The 26,332-nt window shown below is 47.0% G+C and overlaps 2 protein-coding genes across 2 annotated transcripts in view; one reads left to right on the top strand and one right to left on the bottom strand.

The window, feature by feature from the left end:
- Positions 1-8,955, bottom strand: part of TDP1 (tyrosyl-DNA phosphodiesterase 1) — an 88,478-nt gene extending 79,523 nt beyond the window's left edge. Inside the window, exon 1 of the mRNA XM_075531526.1 lies at positions 8,804-8,955. The gene's annotated coding sequence lies outside the window, so the exon portion shown is untranslated. The remainder of the gene's footprint in view (positions 1-8,803) is intronic.
- An 818-nt stretch (positions 8,956-9,773) lies between these two features.
- Positions 9,774-26,332, top strand: part of EFCAB11 (EF-hand calcium binding domain 11) — a 186,710-nt gene continuing 170,151 nt past the window's right edge. The window contains exons 1-4 of the mRNA XM_075531576.1: positions 9,774-9,899; positions 10,412-10,507; positions 11,359-11,404; positions 25,970-26,071. Coding sequence (XP_075387691.1) covers positions 9,825-9,899; positions 10,412-10,507; positions 11,359-11,404; positions 25,970-26,071 — 319 coding nt within the window. The 5' untranslated portion in view covers positions 9,774-9,824. The remainder of the gene's footprint in view (positions 9,900-10,411; positions 10,508-11,358; positions 11,405-25,969; positions 26,072-26,332) is intronic.

Here is a 26,332-nt window from a genome sequence, read left to right on the forward strand (position 1 = left end):
ACTAAGGAGGTAAAAGGCCCACATGCCCCCAATTTTGGTGACAAGACCCCACAATGCTGCTTGTCAGTGCAGACAATAAAATCCCTCCTTGCTTCTCTCCTAAGCAGGGCCTGCTCTATTGTAATGGGCTGATAGGGCAAGACAAGGGCCTGAAGATTGGGCCGACAACACATTTCCATCATAGTTCTTCAACCTGCAAGGGAACCCTAGTGGCTGCTAACTGCAAGGTCAGTAGTTCGAAACCACTAGCTGCTCCATGGGAGAAAGACTGCTTTCTACTCCTATAAAGAGCTACAGTCTTGGACACTCACAGGAGCAGGTCTACCTTGTCCTGCAGGCGTGCTATGTATTGGCACTGACTCAATGGTAGTGAGCTCAATTTTTGGTGTTCCAACTGCAGAGTGGATAATCTGAGAACTACACAAGAGCTCAGGCATCAGGCCTGGAGGTAGCTTCTTACCACCTTCGACCTGCAGATGCCACAGTCTTGCTTTCAGAATGGGAAGAGGGCTTCTTGAAGCACTTACTGATGAAGATCAAAGGTTATGGACTTGGGTGTGGATTACACCTCAACACAAGGAAAGCCAACATCGTCACACACAGACCATTGAGCGCTGTCATGAGAAGCAGGGGTAAGACTGAAGCTGTCATGGATTTTATTTTGCTTGGATCCACCAGCGCTGTCCTTGAAAGCAACAGTCAGTAAATCAGAAGTACTGCAGTGGGCAAATCTGCTGCAGACCTCTTGAAGGTATTCTCAACCACCTCATAGCAGACGTTTGAGAGCTGGACGATGAGCAAAGACTGGAGGAGACGGGGTGCCTTTGAGTAGATGGGGTTGGAGACGAACACTGAGTAATGAAAGGCCAGAAGAACAAACAAATCTGCCAAGGAAGCAGTGTAGCCAGAATGCTCCTGAGAGACGGGGTTGGAGATATTCAGTCTTCCACTATGGGCATTGTGGTAGTTACACAATTTCATGTCAACTTGACATATAGGTTATAGCGGTGGAGTCTAGCCTGTCAATCAGGTCACCGCCTGACTGATCCCTCCTCATGGGAGTGGACTTCTCATGAGGATGCTGGGAACTTTGTCTCTTGATTGTGCCATCAGAAGAGGCAGGCCACACACTTTGCTTCACTTTACTGTTATCAGGCCACATGGAGGCATGCTGATGGCAGCCAGAGCCCCGGAGATGCTTCCACTGCCACTGGATCCACAAGACTTTCCACCACAGGGCTATGGTCTTCCTGCACTCGGCATCACTGCATGTGTTGTGTGAGTCTAAAAAGGATTTTATAGACTGGTATCGGAACTATGGGCTAATATCAGACTTATGGACTTGATCTGACGGGGATGGTTTCTTAATATACAAGTACTCTTTGATATAAAGCTCTCTCTTACACACAGTGTCTCTGGATTTGTTTCTCTAGTCAACCCAGACTAACGCAGACATGTTATCAGGAGGACCAGTCCCTGGGGAGGGATGCCCTGCATAGAGGGTCAGGAAAATGAGGAAGGTGCTCAGTCAGATGTGGACTGATGCAGTGGCTGCAACCACGGGCTCAACCTAACAAGTGTGAAGCAGGTGAGTGGACAAGAGTTTTGTTCACAGGGTCACTACGGGTAGGAAATGGTTCAAGGGCACCTAAGAGCAGCAGTCTTAAGGCCCAGGTCATCACCTGACTTCTACCCACCACTACCCTTTGGTTCAGCAGCTGAGCACTAACCATTGGGCTTTGGTTTTACCAAGGGAATGTGACTGACTGACGTACCACTGAACACATAGGGTCTCTGCAGTGGGACGGGCCGGACAGCATCTAACCTACCACTGCACGGAACACCTCACAAGCAGCAGCTCAGACTGCCTGCTGGTTTGCATGTCTTACACGCAGGCATTCCCTGTGTTTTAGGCTCTAGTTGTTGGATAGAGGCATTTAAGCTGTCACATTTCACTTTGAACTATTTCAGTGGCTAGAGTTTGTGACTTTAAGATTTTAATAAAACACAAAAGAAGCCCCTTAGGGGAACCTCCTCAGTGTTAGCAGAAGCAATCTTTGAATTTAAAAGCAGCTCTAAGGCAAGGGCCTGGCAACAGAATCTTCAATTAGGAGTCCTCCTTCATACAAAAGCAAATAGAGGGTGTCAGTCTTCAGGTGACAGAGTTGGGCTTCTGGAGAAAAGGAGCCATTTACAGATAGTTTAGAGCTGCCACCAGCTCTTCCCCAGGAGCCCTGGTGGTGGTGCTGCTGTCAATTAAGCATTAGACTGAATAAGCCTTGACTGCTAAATGCAAACCCACCAGCTGCTCTGAGGGAGAAAGATGAGCCCATCAGCTCCATATTTACAGCCCCGAAAACACTATATAGGCACCTTCTATGAGTTGGAATGGGCTTGATGGCAGTGGGTTTGGGACCATTTCTTCTCCAGATGAATTATAGGTATTGTGGTCTATATAATGGGTGGTGGGCGATATGCTACCCACAGGTTATTGGTTCAAACCCACCAGATACTCCTTGGGAGCAAAATGAAGCTCTCTGCACATGTAAAGAGTTACAGTTTGGGAAACCTGCATGGGTAGTTTAGTTTGTCCTATAGGCTTGCCGAATGCGGGAAGATCACAGGCCAGTGGGTGGAAAGTCTTGTGGATTCAGAGGTGGTGGAAGCATCTCAGCACCTGCAGGTCTCCATGTGGCTTCTCCAGCTCGGAGGCTCTGGCTGCTGTCAGCTTGTCTCCATGTGGCTTGTAAAAAGAATGTCTCACAGGGACTTGGGGTGGTGGTGGGGGAGGACCGTCTTCTACCTCCAGGGAGGAATACTGGAGTTCCCAGAATCCCTAGAAGGCCATGACCACACAGAGGTCTCATTGACTGACTACTCCTTCACTCTTAATCCTCTCAAATGGACAACAGATTATATAACTCCACAGGTGGTCTGTATTAATCCAAGCCACAGCTACCATGATGATGACTTATGACCAGAGAAGTACCCTGTGGGATTCCCAGACTAAATCTTTACAGGAACAGCCAGCCTCATCATTCTCCTATTGAACATCTGGTGCGGTTGAACCGGTAACTGGTTAGCAGCTCAATGCATCATCCACTATGACACCAGCGCTCCTCTCATAGTGACCTTTTATGGGAGCAAACTGCCTCATCTTTTTGCTTTGGAGCAGCTAGTGGGTTTGAACTGACAATCTTGCTTTTGGCAGCCTGATACCTAACCCACAGCACCACCAAGGCTCCTTAGAGTTAATTATATCGATATGAAATACATTGTAAAAGTCCAAGAACTCGGTCGATGAGATATTTAGGGAGCTGAGCTATTCAGAGAATTTCTAGTCTTGGGGACTATAATTTATCACTTTCATGTGATAAGGTGTCCTGGTGGTTCAGTGGTTAAGCATTCACCTGCTCATGGAAACCCACTAGCTGCTTTAAGGCCAGAAGATGCAGCAGTCTGTGTCAGTGAAGATTGAAAAACCAAACGCATGGACTCATAGTGACGCTACAGGACAGGGTAGAACTACCCCTGTGTGTTTCCGAGGCTGCAAATCTTTATGGAAGTAGAAAGACTCATTCTGCTCCTGAGGAGCAGCTGGTGGTTTTGAACTGCTGACTTTGTGGTTATCGGTCCAAATGCATAACCACTACACCACCAGGGCTCCTTTTCAGTGAAGATGACTGCCATGGATATCTTATGGGAGGTTCCTGTAAGGTCGCTATGGGTCGGAATCAACAGGATGGGTTGTCTGCCATTTATTAAGTGAAGGGACAGTGGGAGCTCTCTTCAGAAAAGTAGGGAAATGTGAGTTTAAAAATAAATCCATTCACACATCGGACAGTGTAAGACATGAAAAAGTAATAATAGTTTATAAATTGTCAAGGGTTTGTGAGGATGAGAGGGTGGGGGAAGGAGGGGGAAAATGAGGAGCTGATACCAAGGGCTCAAGTAGAAAGAGGGTGTATTGTGAACGATGATGGTAGATATATAAATGTGCTTGACACAATGGATGGATGTATGGATTGTAATAAGAGTTGTATGAGCCCCCAATAAAAAGATTTTAAAAATCCATTCACATATAATTCTGTTGTTTGATCTCATCCAGCGGGGTTATATAGTCATCAGTGCTATCAGGTCCACATTCCCCACCTGTATCCCCCCTCGTCATTACTCCTGTTATTGCTTTTGAAGGGTTATCTATCTTGGCTTTCATGTACCTAGTGATCTTAAATATATAAACATATGCAAATCTAACATGACCAAAGAGTTAAAACAAAAGTAAGGGGCGGAAATATTAAAGAACTAGAAGATAGTTATGCTTCATCAATGCCACACTGTACCCTGGGGATTTATCGTCCCTTCTAAAAGTGACTAATTATGTTACAGGTTTTGGGTCTACAACACAACCACCCCCCCTCACATCAATTTGGTTTGTTTTTGAACTTCTGATACCTTTTCCTGTAGATACCTCATGATCACACAAGCTGGTGCGCTTCTTCCATGTGGGCTTTGTTGCTTCCCTGCTAGATTGTTGCTTGTTTAACTACAAGCAAATACTATGTCTTTTAATAGCCCAGATGCTGTATCTTTTAATAGCCAGGCACTATCTGATTTTTCACATTTGCTTTTGCACCCACTTTGTCTTCAGTGATCATGTCAGGAAGGTGAGTATCATACAATATTGCATTATTAGAACAAAGTGTTCTTGAACTGAGGTAAGATTTAAATAGAGGCCCAAAGTCCATCTGCTCCTTTGTTGCATTTGCATATATATACATACATGAATATGCATGTATTGATATATTTTTTCTTTCCTCCTACCCCACTATTATGTTTACCTTTCATCACCTATCAGTAATTTCTCTCAGATGCAATTTGATTGACTTAACTCGACCAGAAAAGCGACATTCTTGCCATCAAGAACACTTAACCTTCCCCTGTACCCATCACTGTTGGCAAAAAAAAGAAAAAACAAAACTATTACTGGTGGGGGGAGGCATTAATAAGGGCTCCTAGAGGGTGGGAGATGGGAAGGAGGGGGATAACGCAGAGCTGATATCAGGGAGTTCAAGAAAGAAAATGTATTGAAACTGATTGTGGTAGCAAATGGACAGTACTGCTTGATGTGATTGAATTATTGTTATGGTATCTGTAAGAGCTCCTGATAAAATGATCAAAATTTTAAAAAACTTTCTGGAAAGCTACTTTCTAGAGAATGAAACTCTTTTCTTGTCCTACACATGCTGAAGTTCGCTTTGTTTAGTCTTGGACTACGTATAGTACCATGTATGTGCCTGAGTGGAGTTGTTAAGCAGTTAGTCAAATCACCCATGCAATGCATTTCAGCCCTCAAACCACTGCCATAGACCATTAGCTGCCTCCGGGCAGCTTCCCGACTGGAGCTCTTGATGGGAATAGAAAGCCCAGTCTTCCTTGGAGTGGCTGGTGGTTTGGAACTGCCAACCTTGAGGGCTGCAGCCCAACTCATGGCTATAGCACCACCAGGGCTCCCTGAAATACACTTAGACAACCACAGTGTAGTCTAGCACATGATCACCTTCTTCGCAATCAAGACACTTGGTCTGTGGGCCACCGACCCCCTGCCAGTTTTTATTGCTCAGTGGTGGCTTAAAGGATACAGGGATATCAGAAGCGAAGCCATTGGGATTTCAAGTGCCCAGAGGGTCACCCGTGGTGGACAGGTCTTGGCAGAGCTCCCACGGACGAAGATGAACTAGAAAGGTGGGCCTGCTGACCTAGCTCGTGAAAAATGGCCAAAGAACACCTTGGGGAATATTGATCACCACAGAACATTGTCAATACAGGAGGGCTAGAAGACGAGCCCCACGGTTGGAAGGCAAAAACGGACTCAAGCATGTCAGGGATCAGGGGCGTGGCAGGACGGGGCAGCGTTTTTTGCTCTATTGTACAAGGTCAATAGGGTCACCTCCAATGGAGTTGGAGGTGACTCAACGGCATCCAGTAAGAAAGCCCGTGGAAGAGCAGCTGCAGTAAATACCAAGATGGACTCCCCACTGGAGCAGACGTGCAGTCTTCTCCGACAGGCTGCAGTGCCCAGCATCACAGACGTGCTTTCCTGATCACTTTGCACAGCCGGACCAGTTTCCTGAAACCGCTCAGAGCCCAGACTCCTAGGGACTGCCTTGTTTGTCTCCCAGATTTCCCTTTGGCAGGGCTTAGTAAGTCTTCTCTTGGTTTGTTTTCTCTGGCAGGTTTTACTTGCATTGTCAGTCACCTCCACGACCCAGCCTAGTCACACAAGTTAGTAAGTGGCGCATCAGAATCACACGCAATTGAGCTGACGCAGTTCCGCCATTGCATCTGGGGGTGGATTTCCAAAGTGGAGAGGACTGGCACCTGGCATTCATTAACCTCACCTTCCTTTGCCATTCCAACCCAACCTCACAGGAGCTACAGTGAAGGCTTTCAACACTTCTCTGGCAAACAGCTGCTTCTTCCCACCAACACGGCTTTCCCACCCACCGAGTTCAAACTTACTGCCATTCAGTCAATTCAGACTCATGGCAACCAGCAGGACAGAACTGCCCCTGTGGGTTTCTCAGGCTGTAACTCTGTACAGGAGTAGAAAGCCTCATCTTTCTCCTGAAAAGGGGTTGGGAGTTTTGTTTTTGTTTAATTAGTTTCTTTGGGACTCTTACAAATATAACAATCCATAAATCAATTATATCAAGGAAATGTGTACATTTGTTGCCATCGTCATTTTCAAAACATATCTTTCTACTTGAGTCCTTATTATCAGTTCCTCTTCTTTAGGGCTTGAGTTTTGAAGTGCCAACCTTGCAACTGGCAACCCAAACTACACCATCAGGGTGTTCCCACCCACCAAACCCAACCAACTTCACTGTCATCCTGCAGATACTGACTCATAGTGCCCCTACAGGATGGGGTAAGACTTCCCCTGTGAGTTTCCCAGACTAGCTCTTACTGAAGTAGAAAGCCTCATTTTTCTCCTGTGGAGCAGTTGGTGGTTTCGAACCGCAGAACTTGTGGTCAGCAACATAATGCTTAACCACTGCACCTCCAGGGCTCCTTTGCCTTCCACACAAGGTATCATATAAATGCTTCCTTCTATGCATAACAGCAAGGTCAAGGTTCCCTCTTCATGTTTCTCTTGTGGACTTGTACGTAATCACAGAGGGGTTGAGGGAAATTTTGCAAAAGCTCTCTCAAGAGGATAAACAGTTAAAGCAATCTTCCTGACCAGATGTCAACAAGCAGGCGGCGGCCTTATATGACGACTGAAAACATTTGTAGATGAGCCTAGGTGCTCAGGTGGGCCTGGGTTACCCGCTGTGGTCAAGCCTGGGCCCAATTTGAAGCAGTTATTGCTGAGAATCTGTGCAGGTGGGCAGGTTACTGAACCAAAGAGCTGTAGTTTTCTGATCTATGAAATATCTTTTGTCTTCCCAGAGTTCATTTATTCACTCTATAAATACTCACCGATGAGCTACTGTGTACCAAACATTGGGAATAAGCAATTAAAGGAAGCAATGGCTGTCCTAAAACCTTTTTTACCCTCCACCCCTTGCCCCCCAGGAAATTAGCAGCTCAACCAAATGCTGCCAGAAACACCTTGGATTCATTATGGCTTTGATTTGGAATTAATTGCTGATCCCTGGGTGTTCAAAAACTTTTTACTGTTGCTCAGTTCCATGACTCGCCCCCTCCCCCCTATATTGTTATGCTTACACAACCCCACGGGGTCATGGCCCACCTTTTAAGCCGCTTTGTCCAGGGAAGGCTCACATTCCATGGGGGAGCCAGGACGGAAATTAAATATGTCAGAACTGTCTTACATTTCATGGCTGTGTGAGGCAGGCCAGGGTTGTTTTTGCTTTCGGCTCTCCAAAGAAACATTTCCGTGAGACCTGGCGGACAACCCCTGAGCAGTCAGCTCGGAGTTCGCGTGAAAAGCCAAGAGCTTTCCCGGCCAGCGGGCGAGAAAGGTTTGCAATACCAAACTCAACTGGACCATCTCCGAGCAAGGGAGACCTGGTCCAGGGTGGGGAGCGTGCTGAATCCAGACGCGGGGCTTGACTCCAGGAAGAGGAGCAGCCCCGCTCATTCCCAAATAGAAAACACCTCGGACCGATTTACGTTTTAAAGATTACGTTCTGGCTTTGCTCGGAGAAAGGTTTGCAAGGAGGGCGAGCGGTGCCGGGGATGCAGAGCAGTGGGCAAGGTAACTTTTCTGTGTCTGGCACGTTCTCTGGTCTCGCTTATTACTGTCCCCATTTGGGGATGGATACGTAGAAGCACAGACTGGTAGGTAACTGGCACTCGCAAGGTACTTGTTACTACTGCCTGCTGGCCTCAGTCCCCGAGGAGCCCCGGGAGCGCAGTGGTGACGCGTTGAATGGCACGCCACAAGGTCTGCAGTTTGAAACCACCCGCCGCTCCGAGGAGGGAAGACGAGGCTTGGTATTCCTGGAATGAATTCCAGGGGGGGCCCGAGTCGCAGGGAGGCAGGGAGGGAGTCCGAGGCCACACACCTAGTCAGTGAAGCCGGAAGGAGAGACAACGCGGCGGGGCCCCTCGCCCCGGCCCCAGAGAGGAGCCGAGTCTCCCACCGCGCCGCCTGCGCGTCCCCCAAAGGTGGCATTTCTGGAGGGAACTGAGGCCCAGGGGGAAAGACTGGAGCCTGACTTCCAAGCGCTTCACCCAGGGATGACTCCCACCACCCGGCGGCCCAGGAACCGGAGACTTCGCCGGGCCTCAGAGCGGATAGAAGCAGCGGACAGCGGCGGCGCACACGTACCTGGACCAGCCTGCGGCCGACGGCGCCTGCGCGGGGTTCAAACCTCTCCGGTGGCGGCGCGCCCCCGAGGCCCCGCCCCTTCCTCTTCCGGGAAGCCCGCTTCTGGGTCCTAGAGCCCGCCGGTTCCCGAGGGCGTTCAGGACGATGGTTCCCCAACCGGAGAGACCTGGACGCCTCTAGCCTCCTCTCTCTCTCCCAGCCACTCCAGAAAAACCAAAGTCAAACCCACTGCCATGGCGACCCGTGCAGGGTGTACGGGATCAGGCTGCCTCGTCTTGTTAGCAGCCCGACGCTCAGCCACAAACACATCAGAACTCAGCTTACAAGGGGAGGGAGAAAGTGTTCCCTCGCACCTTCCTGTACTTTGCAAAACGCACACCCTCTTTACAGGGATTTTCAACCCCAAAGCGACTGGATCCCAGGGAGACGCGTCGCTGAGTCATTGAAATACTGAGACCTGTGTCCTGGGATGAGGGCTCCTCAGGCTCAGACTTAAAAACCTGCTGTAAAAGAAAGGGTTGAAATCTCTCTGTCTCTCTCCTGGTCTGCAAGAATCCAGGATTTAACTTGTTATAGTTCCCTTTTTATGCTTTCTTCATACTTTTTTTTGGGGGGGGGCGGGGGAGACTCCTATAATGTTAATTTCTTGCCTGAGAGGGCGAGAGAACCGGGTGGAAGCCCTGCACGGTGAAACGTTCGCACGACACGTGGCCGGGAGCGGGTTCCCGCCAAGCGCCAGGCGTTCGGGGGCCGAGGCGGGGCGGGGCCACGCGCTGAGGGCGGGCCGGGGAGCGTCACGGCCGTGGAAGGGCTGTTCCAAGGAAACGTTGGTAAACAAAGTCTCTGACCAATAGCGTTACAGGGCCGGCGCGGGTGGCTCGCCTGCCGTCCAATGGGAGACGAGGTTAGGGTTGCCAGGTGAAGCTCCTCGCCCGGCCGGTGGGCGTGGCCATGTCCCTGGGCGGGCGGGTGGTGGTTCGCGCCCGGAGTTCAATTTACCCACCTGTTTGTGGTTCTCCCGATGTTTAGTGCAAGAAGTGGGATGCGGCCGCGGTCGGCGGAATCCGACCGCTTGGAGCACAAGAAGTGGGTGGAAGTAAGTGGCCGGAGGGTTATTTTGAGCCTTGGATTTAAACTTGACTTGGAGCTCTGCCTTCTCAGCTGTATTGTACACTCAAGAATGGCCTTTCCTACCCACGACCTGAGCTTTTAAATGGCCCAACAGCAGCCTCCGCTGACCTCCAACTTCCTTCCCTTCCGTTTCCCTCCCCTCCAAACCTGGGTAATAAGAGTAACCTCTAGTTGGACTCTTTCTCCCCCTCATCCCGCCTTTCAATCCCATGCCCTTTGCTTCATTTTCCCCATTTCTGGGCCAAGTTCAAGGAACTTATTTGCGTCATCCCAGCGCTTACACCGTTTGCACTTCCAACAAAAAATAAATTTCTGTCCATTTAGATTTCCTGAGAATTCAGATCGTGAAGCTCCCATTTCTGAGCCCTTCATCTGGGCGCCAATACAGATGTTCGAAATCCAGATTTAAGAACAACTGGTAAGGAATGGAAAAGAACAAATGGTTTCTGCCTTCGTAAATCTGTTTGTATTCCTTAGGTGTTTAAAGCCTGTGATGAAGATAGCAAAGGCTACCTAAGCAGAGAGGACTTTAAAGTTGCTGTGGTCATGCTGTTTGGGTACAAGCCCTCAAAGGTAGAGCTTCCTCTCTGGGTTTGGGGCTCCTCGGGTGGACAAGGTCACAATGAATGGGTCCAGAGGACTACCCACACCTGACACTGTCAAGGCGGACAACTCATAGCAACCCTGCTGGACAAAGTAGAACGGCCCCATAGGGTTTCCTAGGCTGTAGGTCTTTATGGAAGCACACAGTTCACACTTTCTTGGGTGTTGCTCTCCAGAAAGCTCTGCACTAATTTACTAATAATGATAGTTGATCCTACCCCAATGGACCCACCTACTTTATAGGTTATCAATTTAACCTAGATTTGAACTGTAGACCTTTCAGTAAGCAGCCGCTGCTTCATCATTGTGTCCTCGGGGATCTTTGGCATCAAAGTAAAACATGCGTCCGTTTCAAAGATCCCTGGGTGGTGCATGAGGTTCGCAATCTGCTTCTGACCTGAAGGTTGACAGTTTGAACTCATCCATAAGTTCCACAGAAGAAAAGCTTGGTGGTGGTGGTGGTGGTGGGGTCCTCCTTCTGCAAAGATTTCGGCCAAAAGATAAAGTGAAAAAGTCACCATCGGTTAGAACTGTCTCAAAGGCAACAGATGCGGTTGTTTTGCTGTGTGTGTGTGTGTGTGTGTGTGTGTGTGTGTATGTGTAGAGTGGACTGCTATCCACTCACCAGGAGTCAAAATCATGAGTGTAACTTATTGATAGAGCAGTGAAATGATGGCATTATACCCTGCTGTGGCATTTGTAGACTGGGTTGATCACAATTGTTTCATCATTAAATATCCCCTACCTCTCTCCCAGGATTTAAGAACTTGCCCTGTGAAAAACTTTCATGTAGTTACATGTTCTACTATTCTCTTTTCTAGATAGAAGCGGAGTCTGTGATGTCATCAATAAATCAAAGCACTTCCGGTAATATGAAAATCCATAGTAATTTTTATGATTCTTTAAGTGATCATAGCATTAAAATTTAAAGATGCAGAGAAAGTATAAAGCAGGGTATTGAAGCTGACCTTTGTCTTATTTCCCTTTTCTAAGGAAGAAAGGATGTTTTTGACTAATATATTTACAAGTAAAGTCTATGTCGAAGAAATTTAAACTGTGGAAGACCATTAAAACGAATAAAACAAAGAATTGTAGTTTTAACAGAGGTTTTTTGGGATAAGCAGCTGAATGAATGAAAGTGGTGCTTCCTGAGATGAGAAGTCTGGAGGAGACAGTTTGGAGCTTAGAGAGCCCAAGAGTTCACTTTTGAAGATGTTACCTTTGAGAAATGTCCCTCAGTGATGTCAAGGCAATGGGCTGGATGAATATGGAATCTGGAGGAAAGCTCTGAGTTGAAGGCATCAAGGCGGGAGTCATTGCTTATAGAATGCCAGCCATGGGGATGGTTGATAGCACCTAGAAAGCGAATGGACTGAGGACCTTGGGAACTGTAACCATCAGAGGCCGAACGTTGCGGTTAGGGCGGGTTGAGTCAACTCCGGCTCTTAGTGACTGTCTATACAACAGAGTAAACCAGAAGCCAAATAGAGAACAAGGAACTAGCAGAGTCTTAGGAATGGCTGAGGATTGGGGAAAAGATCTGAGAGTGTTGATCAGATGAAGCCCAAAGTAGTGCATGACCATCCTGTGTGATCCTGAGGTGTTGACAGGAATAGGTATCAGAAGTTCAAAAACAGACATGAAATTGACATGGAGTGTAGACAAAGTGGAGACCCAAAATCCACCTGTAAGATCATTGGACAGCCCATCACAGAAGGGCCGCAGAAAAGGGATGATATAGCCAGGATGTAATATAGGATTGATGAAACATGTAATTATCTTCTAGTTCTGTACTATTTCCTCCCCTTAATGTTATGGCCTTAGTTTCACCCCATTAATCTTGTTAGACCTGCGTATGTTCATTTGTATAATTAAGATCGTCTATGCCTGAAATTCAGAAATAGTAATGGAGTAATGATTCCCTGAGGTGGGGGTAAGTGGGGCCAAGGGGGAACAGATACCAACAATGACTGTGTAGTTCCATTCGAGGGGAACAGATAACAGAATTATAGGTGAAAGGATACATTGGATGGTGCAAAATATGGAAAAAACATATAAGGGGCAGGTTGGGGGAGGGAGGGGATAAAGAAAATGGATATCAAAGAGTTAAAAACAAAATGTTTTAAAACTGATGGGGCAGCAATTGTACAATTATGCTTGATCTAATTGAATTATGGATTGTTATAATATCTGTAAGAGCTCCCAATAAATTGATTTTTTAAAAGTTCATGCCTAAAGAAGAGGGTTAGCCAACACTGTCAAATGCTGCTGAAAGGCCAGGTAGACAAGGAACTAATGAGCGTCCATCTCCGAGCTGGATGGTTGAGTGACCGACTCTTCAGCGAGAAAAGTGGCAGTTTGTAGGGAGGATGGAGGCCAGGCTGGCATGCGTTACAGATAAGTAGAAAGTGTGGAAGTGTGACAACATGAGTAATAATTTTTTTCAGTAGGCCCAGAGTGGCTGTGGATCAAGAGGGAGTTTATTTGCTCTGCTGATTTATTTTTAAAAATAGATGGGATTGACTAGAGTTGTTTCTAACTGGAGTGCAATGAGCTGGTGAAGTTCGAAGGGGAAGATGAGAGACAGAGAATGCAACATCATAGTTTTGGGGATAGGATCCAGCCTGGGCTATATTGACCTTTTAAAAGTTACTTCTTACCTAGAAGCAGTTTAAAGCTTACCAAAAAATTGCAGAAAGAATCAGTTATAGGCATCAGCTGGATACCCTCTACCCAAATCCATGTGTCATTGTCAGTTGACTCCGTTGGCATCTTTTTCATTTGCCATTTTTCTAATATGACCCACTCCTCTTTGTTCTGTATTTAACTGCAGTAGAGCGAGCATGTGTGTTACACTGATGCTCTATTTCCCCCCAATTGAGCACCCATATTCCAATGTGTCAGTTGCTGGCAGGTCCTCTGTGGCATTTTTTCTCTGCAGTTCAGGATTCAGCCCTTGCGGGTGTCTCTTTGGTCTCCTGGAATCCGGAAGTCCTAGGTTTCCTTTGCCTTTTCAGGCATTGATGTTTTTAAATAATCTAGTGCTCCCCCCCCCCCGCAATATGTGTTATTTATTTTGTAGACTAGTCTTCATTTTGTGTTTGCCTGATATTTCTCTGTAGTTAGATTAAGGGGGGGGGCCTGGCCTTCTTAGCCAGAGTACCCTGTAACGACCTGAGAAGATCCGCACCTAGGGGTTTACTGTGTGTTCCTCTCAGGGGTGCCAGTTTGGACCACAAGTCAAGGTGCTGTCCGATTGGTCCATCATATTATGGCTGTTTCTATTTCCTTCCCTTGACAATGCTAAGCAGTCTATGGAGAAGCGCATTTAAGGCCACATGCGCATTCCGACCCCCTAGGTTGTGCCTATGCAACACGCAAGGTTAGCCCTCGATCGGTGTCCACTCGGGTCCTTGTAGAAGCCAGCCTTTCCAAAAGCAACGTCAAAGGGATTATTTTCTGATCTCAGTGCTTTGTCCTTTCTACTCTCCTGGGCTTTCTGAAAATGCCAAGTGGACTCTTGGTATTTGATGATCAACAAGAGGACCTCCCTTGTTCCCCATCTGACTGCCTAGTCTCAGTACAGACTCGTAGACTTCGGTTTCTTACTATTTTATAATCCAGGATTGTACTTCATTACTTTGGTGTTACCCAGTGGCTGTCCCTCAGTCTGGCTCCTGTTTCCTTTTTGATTGATTTGAATTTTTTTAAAACACATCTTTTCATTAAAAATAATTTTCTGTGATACTGGGAGGATAGAGGGAGGGTGGGTGGAAAGGGGGAACCAATTACATATAACCCCCTCCCTGGGGGATGGACAACAGAAAAGTGGGTGAAGGGAGACATCGGACAGTGTAAGATATGACAAAATAATTTATAAATTATCAAGGGTTCTTGGGGGGGTGGGGAAGCAGGAAGGGAGGGGGGAAAATGAGGAGCTGATGCCAGGGGCTTAAGTGGAGAGCAAATGTTTTGAAAATGATGAGGGCAATGAATGTACAAATGTGCTTTACACAATTGATGTGTGTACGGATTGTGATAAGAGTTGTATGAGCCCCTAATAAAATGATTAAAAATAATAATAATTTTCAATTTACAGAAGAGTTGCCCAGGTAATGCAGACAGGCTACTACATATCTTTTATCGGGTCACAGTAAAGATTGAAATCCGGAAACCATGAAAAAGTGTTCCAGTCAAACCTTTAGACATGAGAACTACAATGTCTGATACAAGATGAGATAGTCTAATAATTGGGATTAGCTGAGTGGCAGTGGGTAGATAGTATGGTAGAAAAGATTAGTGCACTTGAACACAAGCAAGAGAAACAATCTACAATGAAACAGAGAGAGACTAGTCTTTGGGACAACTTCAGAGGGCAAAATGTGTAATTGGAGCCCCATTGGAGAGAGGAAAGAGGGAGGATCCATATATGTTTCCTGGAGCTGACCTGACAAAATATTACAAACTGGATCACCTCTGAGAACAAACATTTATTGATTTTTCTGGTTGATAGAAGACCAAGAGTATGTCCGCTGAGCTGAGCTTCCTCCCAAGTCTCCTGGGGGAAGATCCTTTCTTGTCTCTCCTAGTTTCTAGTAGCCCCACATCCATTGGCTTATAGGTGCATTTTATTAGGGCCATTTTATCTTTGTCCGACTCTTTGCCTCTTCTTTTTTATAAGGGCCCCATTTGAATGTGATTAGGGCCCACATACTCCAGTATTACCACATTTATTTAACTGATAATCTCTAATTCCAAACTAAGTCCTGTTAAAGGTACCGGGGGTTAGAACTTGAACATATATACTTGTCTGCCACATCAGTCAATTACAGAAGGACAAAAAATATTTAAATAACGATTGAAAAAAATTGAAATCTGAACAAACATGGAAATAAAAGAAACCTTCAGGTTCTTGAAGCACTACAAAACCTAAGGACATGAAAATTGAACTATACAAATGCAAATCTCAATGAAATTGCTTAAAAACCAGTAGTAGCATGGAGGGGAAAAAAAACCAACTTAAAATTGTCTAGAGAAAAGACAAGTCAGAAGAAACAAAGATGAGCATGACAGCAGACTTCCTGTGGGAAACGGTACAAGATTAAAGGAAGTAGAGCCACATCGTTAAAGAAAAAAACTGGAAGAAAAAATGGCCAACCACCTAGAATTTTATATGGTGCAAAAACATCATTCAGAGATGGAGGGAAAATTCCTCAGAAACAAGAAGCCAGGCCACGTGGACAGGCTGATCCTGGGAGACTCGCTGAGATTGTGGCCCAGAGAAACTCTTCAAACGTGCAACGGACCCGAACTCTGGGGGGCACCTTGTGTCTGTCTAACAACTGGGCTCCAAAGGAGTGAGTATCACCCCTAAGTACTGCGAGCCTTTGAAAAATCACCTACATGAGACCCAAGAGTCAACGATTGCTTAAATCAGAGAGGAGATTTTAAGGGGTTAAAGATGCTGCATCAGTGAAGACGGAACAATGGAAATAATGAGAATGTTCTCTCACTGAAGAAGGAAACCAACATCACTGAACAACGTGTGTAATGAGAAGCTCAACTGCTGGGTAGACCCGCACTGAAAAACAGTGACTGAAAACACAACTTATAAATTATCAAGTGTTCATGAGGGAGGAGAACATGAGCTGCTATCAAGGGTTCGAGTAGAAAGAAAATGCTTTGAAAACGATGATGGCAACCAATGTACAAATGTACTTGACACAATGGATGACACATAAGAGCCCCCAATAAAATGAGTTTTGAAAAAGAAACATGTTACTGTTTTTGTAATCATTTTATTGGGGGCTCATACAACTCTTTTCACATCCATCCATTGTGTCAAGCACATTTGTACATATGTTGCCATCATTTTCAAATTTTTTTCTACCTGAGCCCTTGATATCAGCTCCTCATTTTTCTCCCCACCCTCTCTCCCTCATAACCCTTGATAATTTATTTAATCCCCCCCCCATGTCTTATACTAACTGCCATCTCCCATCACCCACTTTTCTGTTGTCCATCCCCATAGGAAGGAGTTATATGTAGGTCATTGTGATTGCTTCCCCTCCCCCCACTTTCCCTCCTCCCACTTTCCCTTACCCTCCTGGTATCTGTATTCTCATTATTGGTCCTGAGGGGACATTATTTTCTTTAAAGAACGATTTTATATATATATTGAAAAAAGCTGAAGGAATTAATAGCCAGCTGATTGACTCTGGGAGAGGGATTAAAGGAAGGCATTCATGCAAAAGTAAATTAATGAAGGAGACCTGGTGGGACTCTTCATCGTTGGAAAGGAATGAAGAACAGCAGAAATGTGAATTATGTGGGTAAATGCAAAATACTGGTTAACATTACTTAAATCTTTTAAAAAGATGATTGACTAAAGCAAAAATGACCACAGCGAATCCTGGGTGAATATTCACTCACCCATTTATTAAACTACCCGTTTAGATGATGCTGAGTACATTTACTCACAATGGAACCAATAGCAGCATCACAGTCAGAGAAGATTGAAGTTGTCAGGGGTTTTATTTGATTGGCTCCACGATTATTGTACCTAAAAGCAGCAGTCAGGAGGCCAAACATCAATGCATTGGACAAATCTGCTGAAAAGACACCCTTACAGTGCCAACGAGCCGAGATGTCACTTTGAGGACTAGGGCGGCCTGACCCAGCCATGGCGTTTTCAGTTGCTTCCTAGGCACGTGAAAGCTGACTAGTGAGTGAGGGAGACTGAAGAAGAATGGGTGTTTTAAATTAGGGCATGAGCAAAGCCTATGGATTTCCAGAAGAATGAAATACTGCCAGAAAGATGCTCAGAAGCCGGCATAGCCGTGCCGTCCCTCCTTTGGACATGTTATCAGGAGGGGTTGATCCCTAAAGATCGGTGCTCAGAAAAGCAGACCAAAGTAAATCCGGGAAAAGAGCACCCCAAGTGGAGTGGGTTGCCAGGGCAGTTGCAGCAACGTGCCCAAACAGCGCAGGAATGGGGAGGAAGTTCTGGTCCGTGACACACAGTCGTTGGGACTCGGTTCACTCCAGGGCATCTCACAACAACAAAGTAAGTTCCGCTTCAGAGAATAAAAAGTAATTAGGAGACACAGTCACTTAAAGAGGGCAAACAACTCGAAAGCAACGACAGAAGCCAGCGGCCATGTGACAGGGAAGAAGAAAGAAAGTGGAGGACACACTGTCTGTGGACGCCAGATTGCACGCAGTCACCTAGCAAGTCACCTCTGGGTTCAGAGGAGGGGACACCCCGTTTCTGGATGAGCTGTGGCGCTGGACGGATGGCAAGGTTTGAAGAGATGGAGGCTCGAGGAGTCAGCTGGGTAAATAGAGCTCAGGCCCTAGCCATGTCTTTTCCATTCCCCCATGTAGACTTACCCTGCCTGCTCCACAACCACATAATCTCCGGATGTCCTGTAAATGGAGCATTTGTAGCAACATGTGCCAGCCACCAACAGAGAAGGCTTGTCAGGGGCCCACTCTTGGTGGCTGCTACCTTTTTTTACTCGGGTACCCCCCACCCTTGCCCAGATGTGCACACCCAAAGCTACCAGCTCTCATTCTGTTAACAAGTATCTTCATCCAACAGAATCCAACCCCAGCCTTGGAATATGTTTACCTCCTGCACCACCAAGAAAGGGTAAGGATGATGCCTTGATCTAGGCATTGGGCTGTTAACCACAAGATCAGTGGTTCAAACCCACCAGCTGCTCCTCAGGAGGAAGATGAGGCTACCTGCCTTCATAAAGGTACATGGTCTCAGAAGCCCTACCAGAGGTTGCTATGAGTTGGAAGTGGATACGGTGCCAGCAAGGTGGTGGTTGGGTTCCATCGAGTCAGTTCTGACTTACAGCGACCCTGTGCACATCTGCAGCACTGTCCCAGTTGTCCCGATGCCTGAGCACACTGTAGCAGCCACCTTGTCAGCCCATCTCATAGAGGGCCTTCCTCTTTTCCGCTGCCCCTCCACTGCACCGGAACGAAGTACCCCGAATACTCTGAGAGCTGTGTGCCACAGGAGAAGTTGACCTGATGGGAGGTGAGCATTGGGGAGGTCCCTGAGGGACCAGGGCCAGACTAAGGAACGGGAACTTGGCTTCATTAGCCCAGAGAGCCTTTGGAAGATTAATGAAGAGATGTGCCCAATCCAATAACAACACGGTAGCAAGTCCTGCTGGCTAGAAATAAGGTTTGGTTGGCAGAGATCCCTCAATTCTGTTATAACCTGGTTTTACCCTTCCTTGCTATTTTCCTCCCAGTGAGCCAGCCAAAGTTTATTTCTTCCGTGAGAGTGCACTCTTTCCTCTTTCTTCCTCTGCTACTCTGGAAGAAGCCGGGGGACAGTCTGACTCCTCAGGGTTTACTTCCCGTCTGACTGACAGCCCACCATTGTCCATGGCACTTTCACCTTCCGTCCTCACCAGCTCTTCAGGCAAACACATTTTATCCCTTTCCTCCTCGTGGCCTCCAGCAGTCAGCCTCTGCATTTTTATTTTTCAAGCGACCGAGGGCTTGCAGTACTACTCCTAAAAGGGTCATTTCATCCTTTGAAACCCACATTTGTAGGCATTTTTTTTCAATCCCGGGAGAAAAGAATAAAATATGCTACAATGAACACGAATCTTCTCTTCTTTACTAAGTGGAAGGCCTGACTTACAAATGCCTGGACGTTTTTATTGTTTTCTCCTTCACTCCCCAGTTTATTGGAGTTTCTTGTTGGAGGCCACGGTGATCACCAGCTAGTCCGTGACTTCATCTTCAAAAGGATTTCTCAGTGTGCACTGACCCTGAATCTTAGACTGTGACCCTCCGGATAATATGCATAATAAACCTTTCCAAGAAAAACATCCATATGGTTTCCCGAGGCTTTTGAATTTTTCCACCCTGTGGTGAAAGATGATTCTCCTCTGAGAAGCACTGCTTAAAAAGCATGAAGCAGAGGAACTATCACGACCAGTCCATCCAAATGACACGTCTCTATTACATGTATTAAATCGTGAAAGAAAAACATGTTCGTATACGGGACTATACGAGGAAGAATTTGGCAGCAAGATTGGAGGAAGGCTTCTTAACGTGGGATGTGCAGTTGTCAAGGATTGTGTCTTTCTTGGATCCACAATCAGTGCTCACGGAAGCAGCAGTCCAGAGAGGATGACGCCCTGTACCGGATAAATCGGCACAAGATCACTAAGGGCTTGTAAAGCAAGGCTGGTACCCGTGCCATGGGTTGGAATCCATGTGTTTGAGTTGTGCTGGCGCAGACTGTCGAGCGCACCACGGACTGCTAGCAGGACAAACCAATGTCTTGGAAGAAGTGCGACTAGGGTGCTCCTTGGAGGCAAGGATGGCGAGACTTCATCTCCCGTGGTTCGGAAAAGGATCTCGTGCTTGGCAAAGTGGAGGGACAGCAGCAGAGGAAGGCCCTGAACAAGACGGACGGACACCGTGGCTGCAGCCATGGGCGCAAACGTAACAGTTGTGGGCATGGCGCAGGAAGGGCGATGTTTTGCTTTGTTGTAGGCAGCGTGCACTCTGAGTCTCAACAGACACAGGGCACCTACTTTACTAAGCATGATGTCCTTCTCCACGGAGTGGTCTCCTGGCAGTGTGTCCAAAGTCCAGGGGAGAAAATCTCGATATCCTCGCCTCTGAGGAGCATTCTGGCTGTACTTCTTCCAAGACAGATTCGCTTGTTCTTTTGGCAGTCCGTGGTACTTTGAATATTCTTCGCCAGCAAACAAATGCACCGATTCTTCATCTGTGGCCTTCCTTACTCAGCGCCCAACTTCCACATGCATAGGAGGCCATTGAAATTGGCTTGGGTCAGGCGCACCTCAGTCCTCAGTTAACATCCTTGCTTTTCAATACTACAAAGAGCTCTTTTGCAGCAGATTTGCCTAATACAATGCATCATGTGATCTCTTGATTGCTGCTTCCCTGAGCATTGATTGTGGATCCAAGCAAGACAAAATCCTGGACAACTTCAACCTTTTCTCCAGTTATCATGATGTTGCCTCTCGGTCCCGTGGTGAGGATGTTGGTCTTCCTTGCATTGAGTCATCATCCGTACTGAAGGCTGCAGTTCCTGAACTTCATCACAAGTACTTCAAGGCTTCACGCTCAGTAAGCAAGGTTGTGTTATTTTCTCACCGCAGGTTGTTAAAAAGCCCGAGAAGGCTGAGTGGAGGACCATTCCTGATAGTGAGTTCCTCTTCATACAAGTCAGCCTCTCTATTATCTGTTCAGCATACAGACTGAACAAGTATTGTGAGGGGATTCAGCCCTGACACATACCTTTCCTGATTTTAAACCATGTAGCATTCCCTTGTTCTATTCAAACTTTTGCCTCTTGATCCATGTATAAGTTCTGCATGAGCACGATGAACTGTTCTGAAATTCCCATTCTTAAAGCTATCCATAGTAGATTATGAGTACCTTCTATAGACAAATGAATAAACATAGGCAAACACACAGGTCTCTGTGGTTCCTAATGTGGCGAGCCTAAGTGATAACTTCAGTCACATGTGCCTAGGTATAAGTCAGCGGTAGAAAGGTGTACATAGAAAGCTCAACGCTGTAGCCAACAGTAGGTTAGATTTTTGAACGGATTCTTTGACTCCGGGCGTGGACACAGGTGATGCATTTCTCTGGGGGTATGAAAGCTGATGTCATTGGCCTTGTGGAAAGTCTTTGTGAGGTGGTGATTGGGGGTTTGAACACTGTGACAGCAGGGGGAAGCTCCATTTCTAAGTCCTTGCCAGAGCAGCAAGATGTGTAATACACATATATGACAAAGTGTTCATAATAGCAAACATGAAGCATCGAATTGGATGTGGTTACATTGAGATAATGGGAGAGTCCAGCTGAATGAAGACTTCTCTGTCCTTTTTAGGAAGTGTGTGTGTGTCCAGAAAAGACTTAACAAAGACAAGTTCAGGGAGTGTTGTAGGAGGTTGGGGGGATGTGTTGGCACAGTTTGATGTGTTTGACCCCTAAAGTATTGAACACACGAGCAGGTGCGATTATGTGGAAAATCACCTGAATGACTTGATTACATGCGTAGATTTCTTTTTATTATTTGATTGGTTCTTTTTTTCCTCAAACCCTTGTGACTGGTGGCATTAATATGTGTGGGGCCCAGCTGTGCTCCAGAGTTTTCAGAGCTCATGTTTCAGATGTGGATTTCCAGGCCTTTATTTTGAGGAGCCCTGGGTGGGCTCAGACCTCCCACTGCTGCAAGTAGCCCAGCATGCTAACCTTTAGACCACCTGGGGATGACTCTCTTTTCAGGGGGTTAAGAAACACTGTTTATATCGGGGCGTCCTACACACACCCACACACAGAAACACACCACCCAGTAGCAAAACCAAAAAGAATGTTTGCTCTTTATTCTGCAAGAATGTGAGTGCCAGACGAGAGCCTAGCTCAAATAGGGATGGGTTATCTGACTGTGATTTGAAACAAACCACAGAATTGTGCCCTCCAGCCCCAGTCTCTCGTCCTGACCCAGAGCACTGTTCACGGATGCATTGTGTTTCTTTTAAGTATATCATCAGTGGTAAGGAGTGAGGGGTACTTTGCTGGCTATGGGCACTCGAGGGACCTACTTTTTCAGGCATTAGTGCACAGAGTTGTGAGATCAAGGAAAACACACGCACTAAGGCTGTTTGGTTAAAGTGAAAGTTGACATCTTCCTCCTCATCGTTTTATTTATCTAGACAGCAGACATGCACCGATGCTGCTCGCTAGGCGCCCTTCTGAAAACGGGGGGTGCGGTTTTCAGTTGAAGGCCACCCTTTGCCTCCCTGTGCCCTGCAGACCTGTACGTGGCCAGGCCCGTGCCCGTCAGTGACTGTGCTATGGCTAGAGGGCCAGGAGAAATCAGGGCAGCCTTCCAGGAGGAGCTGCTTCTGGAAGGAGACGTAGCAATCTGCCAGCAGGCTAGCGGAGCTGGCATGGTGCCGGGGCAGAGGTGTGCAGGTGGAAGAGCCTGTTGTCTTGGTGGCCATCGTGGTGGTCTGGGACGAAATGGCTGGCGATGAGGTTGGAAGAGAGGTTGGGGTACGACCCTATAACCCGCAGATGAACGAGTTGAGACTTTCAACTAACCTGGATGTCATTGAAATGAGAACATTCGGTGCTTGCAACTATGGCCATGGACTTCACTGGACAGGCATGTGGCATGACCTTGATGTCAGTTGTAGCCTCGGCTATTAAATCAAGCAATCCAACCTGTTGCCATGGCATCTGTTCTGACGGTGGTGCCACCCCCCCACCCCACCCCCAGGTGTCACAGTGGAACTGCACTCCGAGGGTTTGCATTGGCTGTGACCTTTCGGAAGCAGACCACCAGGCCAGGCCTTTCTTCTGAGGTGTCTCTGGGTCGGTTGGAACCACCACTGTCTGTGCCACCGGGGATTCCAACCCCAGGTAGCAGCTTAACATCTGTTTCCTCGTCACCAGGGTGATTAGATGAGACTGGAGCGGCATCAGTACATATCCTTAAGTGCTGCTGGAGAAAAAAAGCACTATATTGAATCAATATGACACAAATCAGTTGAGTGCCTACTATGTGCCCAGCACTCAGCCAGGTGTGATAGAAAACACTGTCGCTTAAATTTTCCAACTTCTCTCTTGACTTTCCTCCTGATGTCGGCGGCTTTAGTCCAGATTGTAACTCTTCATCTCCCTGCCTTCCCTGAGCCTGCTTTTTCTCTGCTCGTCCCCATTTCACAGTGACTCCTCAAGCTTCCTGGGAGTTATTCTAGACACACCCTTCCTTCTCATCTGCCACATCTGATGCTTCCTTGATTCAGGTCCAAAAAGAAAGAAAGAAAACCAAGTTACTGCTAATTCTAACTCTCATCTACCCTAGATGGCCAGGTAGACCTACCCCCTGTAAATTTCCAAGACTGGGACGTTTCCCAAGAGTAGAGAGCCTCTCTTTCAATGGTTTTATATCATTGACTTTGTAACCCGTGAGCAGGCCACAGTGTAGCCACTATCCCACCACATCCATCTGACTCTAAACTGTACCTGGATACCATCCGGGGCTCTCCATCCTCCCTGCATCACCCTAGCAATTTCTACTCTTGCTGGAGGCTTCTGACGGCTTCCCCCCTTTACATTTTTGCCCACTGTTCAATTCTTTTTCAAGCTCACAAGCAGAAAGACCTTTGTACATCTAATCAGGTCACATCACTTCACATGCAATGCATTTATCGACTTCTCGTTACTGTCCTTAAGTCAACCATGATCATTGCAGCCATGCACGTTATCACAGAGAAACTGCTCCACAGGGCTTTCAGCAGTGTGACCTTTGGGAAGCAGAATGCCTGGCCTTCTGGGGAATTGCTGGTGTGTGTGTGTGTGTGTGTGTGTGTGTGTGTGTGTGTGTGTGTGTGTGTGTGCGCGCACGCATGCGCTTTCAAACTGTCAAACTTTTGTTCAGTAGTTTAGTGATTATTCTAGCGGTTCTCAACCTGCGGGTCGTGACCCTTTTAGGGGTCGAACGACCCTTTCACAGGGGTCGCCTGATTCATAACAGTAGCAAAATGACAGTGATGAAGTAGCAACGAGAATCATGTTATGGTTGGATGTCACCACCACATGAGGAACTGTATAAAGGGTTGCGGTATGAGAAAGGTTGAGACCACTGGATTAACCACACTGACTTCCTACTATAAAACTCCAAAATCAAACTCACTGCCATGGAGTCAACCCTATAGGACTGTGTAGAACTGCCCCCGTGAATTTCCAAGACTAACTGTTTACTGGAGTAGAAAGCCCTGTCCTTTTCCCATGGAGCTGCACGTGTTTCGAACTGCCCACCTTGCAGATCGAAGCCCAACGTGTTACCACTAACCCTCCAGGGAGCCTCCCGGTTTACCTTCAATAAAAATCAAATTCTTTGCTGTGACCCAACGTTGCCTATGTGCTCTGGCTCGTGCCTCTCTCACTGCCCTCTGTCTTGCTAGTACCTTCCAGCCACGATGACCTCTTCTTGTGCCTTCTACTTCCCTACCTTCTGGCCTTTGCACATGTTGTTTCTACTGCTGGCTAGAAGCTGCTAATCTCATCTCTGTCAGCCAGTTTGCACCTTCTCCTTGAGCCTTAGCTGAAGTGTCGCTTCCTCCTAGAGAGCTCCACTCTCTTCTCCACAGGAAGATGCCTGCAGACCAGACCCTCCCACGGCGGGCGCCGTGTTCTGCCCTTTCTGCCCGTGCCGGAGTCTGTGATGCACGCATGCGTGCCATGGAACCTGGCTCCCTGCTGCACCGGACATAGCACGGTGCTGGCGCATGGCACATCTGAAGAATTGTAAAGCTGTGGCTTAAAAACGTAAAGACCGATTTAGTCGTTTAGTTTCTAAGCCCTGACCTTCAGTACAAATATGAAAAAACGTGAAAAATTAAGATAACAAGTTTTTAGCTGTTTTAAAACTCTTGGCACTATTTTTAGCCTACCGTTGCTCAGTATTGCCTCACCCCCAGGAAGAAGACCCACATTCTCAACCATTATCTGGTGATTAAGGGGAGGGGAAGGAAAAAAAGGATCACGTGTTTATTGTCTGATTTGGAGCTATTTTAAAATTAGAATAATGATTTTCTTTTAAAAATGAACTGCTCCTTTTACATATGTAGGGCTCAATTCACTAACACGTTTGGATTCTTGGCTCTGCTCCTTAAAGCTACTGCAAAGATCACATTAGAATTCATTTTAATAGACATTGTAAGCACAGTATCCGTTCTCCTTTATCACGCTGGGCCCTTTCATTATGAAAGTCACAAGAAGCTGAGCCGGAGGCTGTCGAGCACATTGGGGAATAGATCTAGGGCTGGGGACCCTGCCAGCACGATTGTTTATGTAATATCCTCTCCACCTTTATCTGTGGCAGGCAATTGGTATTGGCTTTTGAGAAACTACTTCTTTGACCCAATCTCCCAGTTGGAAAAAAACCGAGAAACAAACCACACACATGCACACAACAAAGCAAAAACTGTGCTGTAAAAAAGGCATCAAAGAAGCCCAAGGAAAGCGAAATTAGGAGGCCTTGTTTCCTAAGGAGGGCTGCCTGTCATCTCTGCTGGAGGGAAGAGAGCTTTATACACCCTTTTAAGGTCACCGTCCTTTACTCCCCCCACCCCCCAATGTAGGGGAAGTGAACTTTGAAGTGTGGTATCATTTTTGATATTGATTGCTGGTATTAGGTCTACTTCACAGAAGCAAACAAACAGAATCAAACCCTGTTTGTTCCAACCGTATAGATTTACAGGAGTAAATAGCGGTGGGCGAGTTGCGGTGGAAACGCGATGGTTTGTGCTGTTTGCGGCACGTCTGCCAAGTCTTGTCTGTTCTCTGTCCCCACTGAAAGAGGGTATTAGTCGCCTCTGACCTCCTGCGCTTCCCCACTTTTAGGTGTATTACTTGGGGACTTCTTACATGCTGTGCGGAGGAAGAAGGAAACTCAGCTGCCCTGGAGTAAAGTCCGGCGCGTCTTCACAGCGTTGGACAGGCACTGTGAGTGTCTCCCGGGGTTCACCGGGAACAGATGGAAGGAAGGTGCTGTTCACGTCCTGTCTGCTTAGTAAATGACGTGTAAGGAGCTCTGGGGGGGGGGGGGGGAGCAGTGGTCAAGTGCTGGGATGCTAACCAACAGAGCAGGCCTTTGAATCCACCAGCTGCTCCAGGGCAGGCAGTGGGCTTCTGTAGAGTCCAGCCTGGGAAGGCCTAGGGGCGGTTCTGCCCCGCCACAGTGCTGTTGTGAGTCAGTCTAGACCC

The sequence above is a fragment of the Tenrec ecaudatus genome, chromosome 14, assembly GCF_050624435.1.
Source record: "Tenrec ecaudatus isolate mTenEca1 chromosome 14, mTenEca1.hap1, whole genome shotgun sequence".
Classification (NCBI taxonomy): Eukaryota; Metazoa; Chordata; class Mammalia; order Afrosoricida; family Tenrecidae; genus Tenrec; species Tenrec ecaudatus.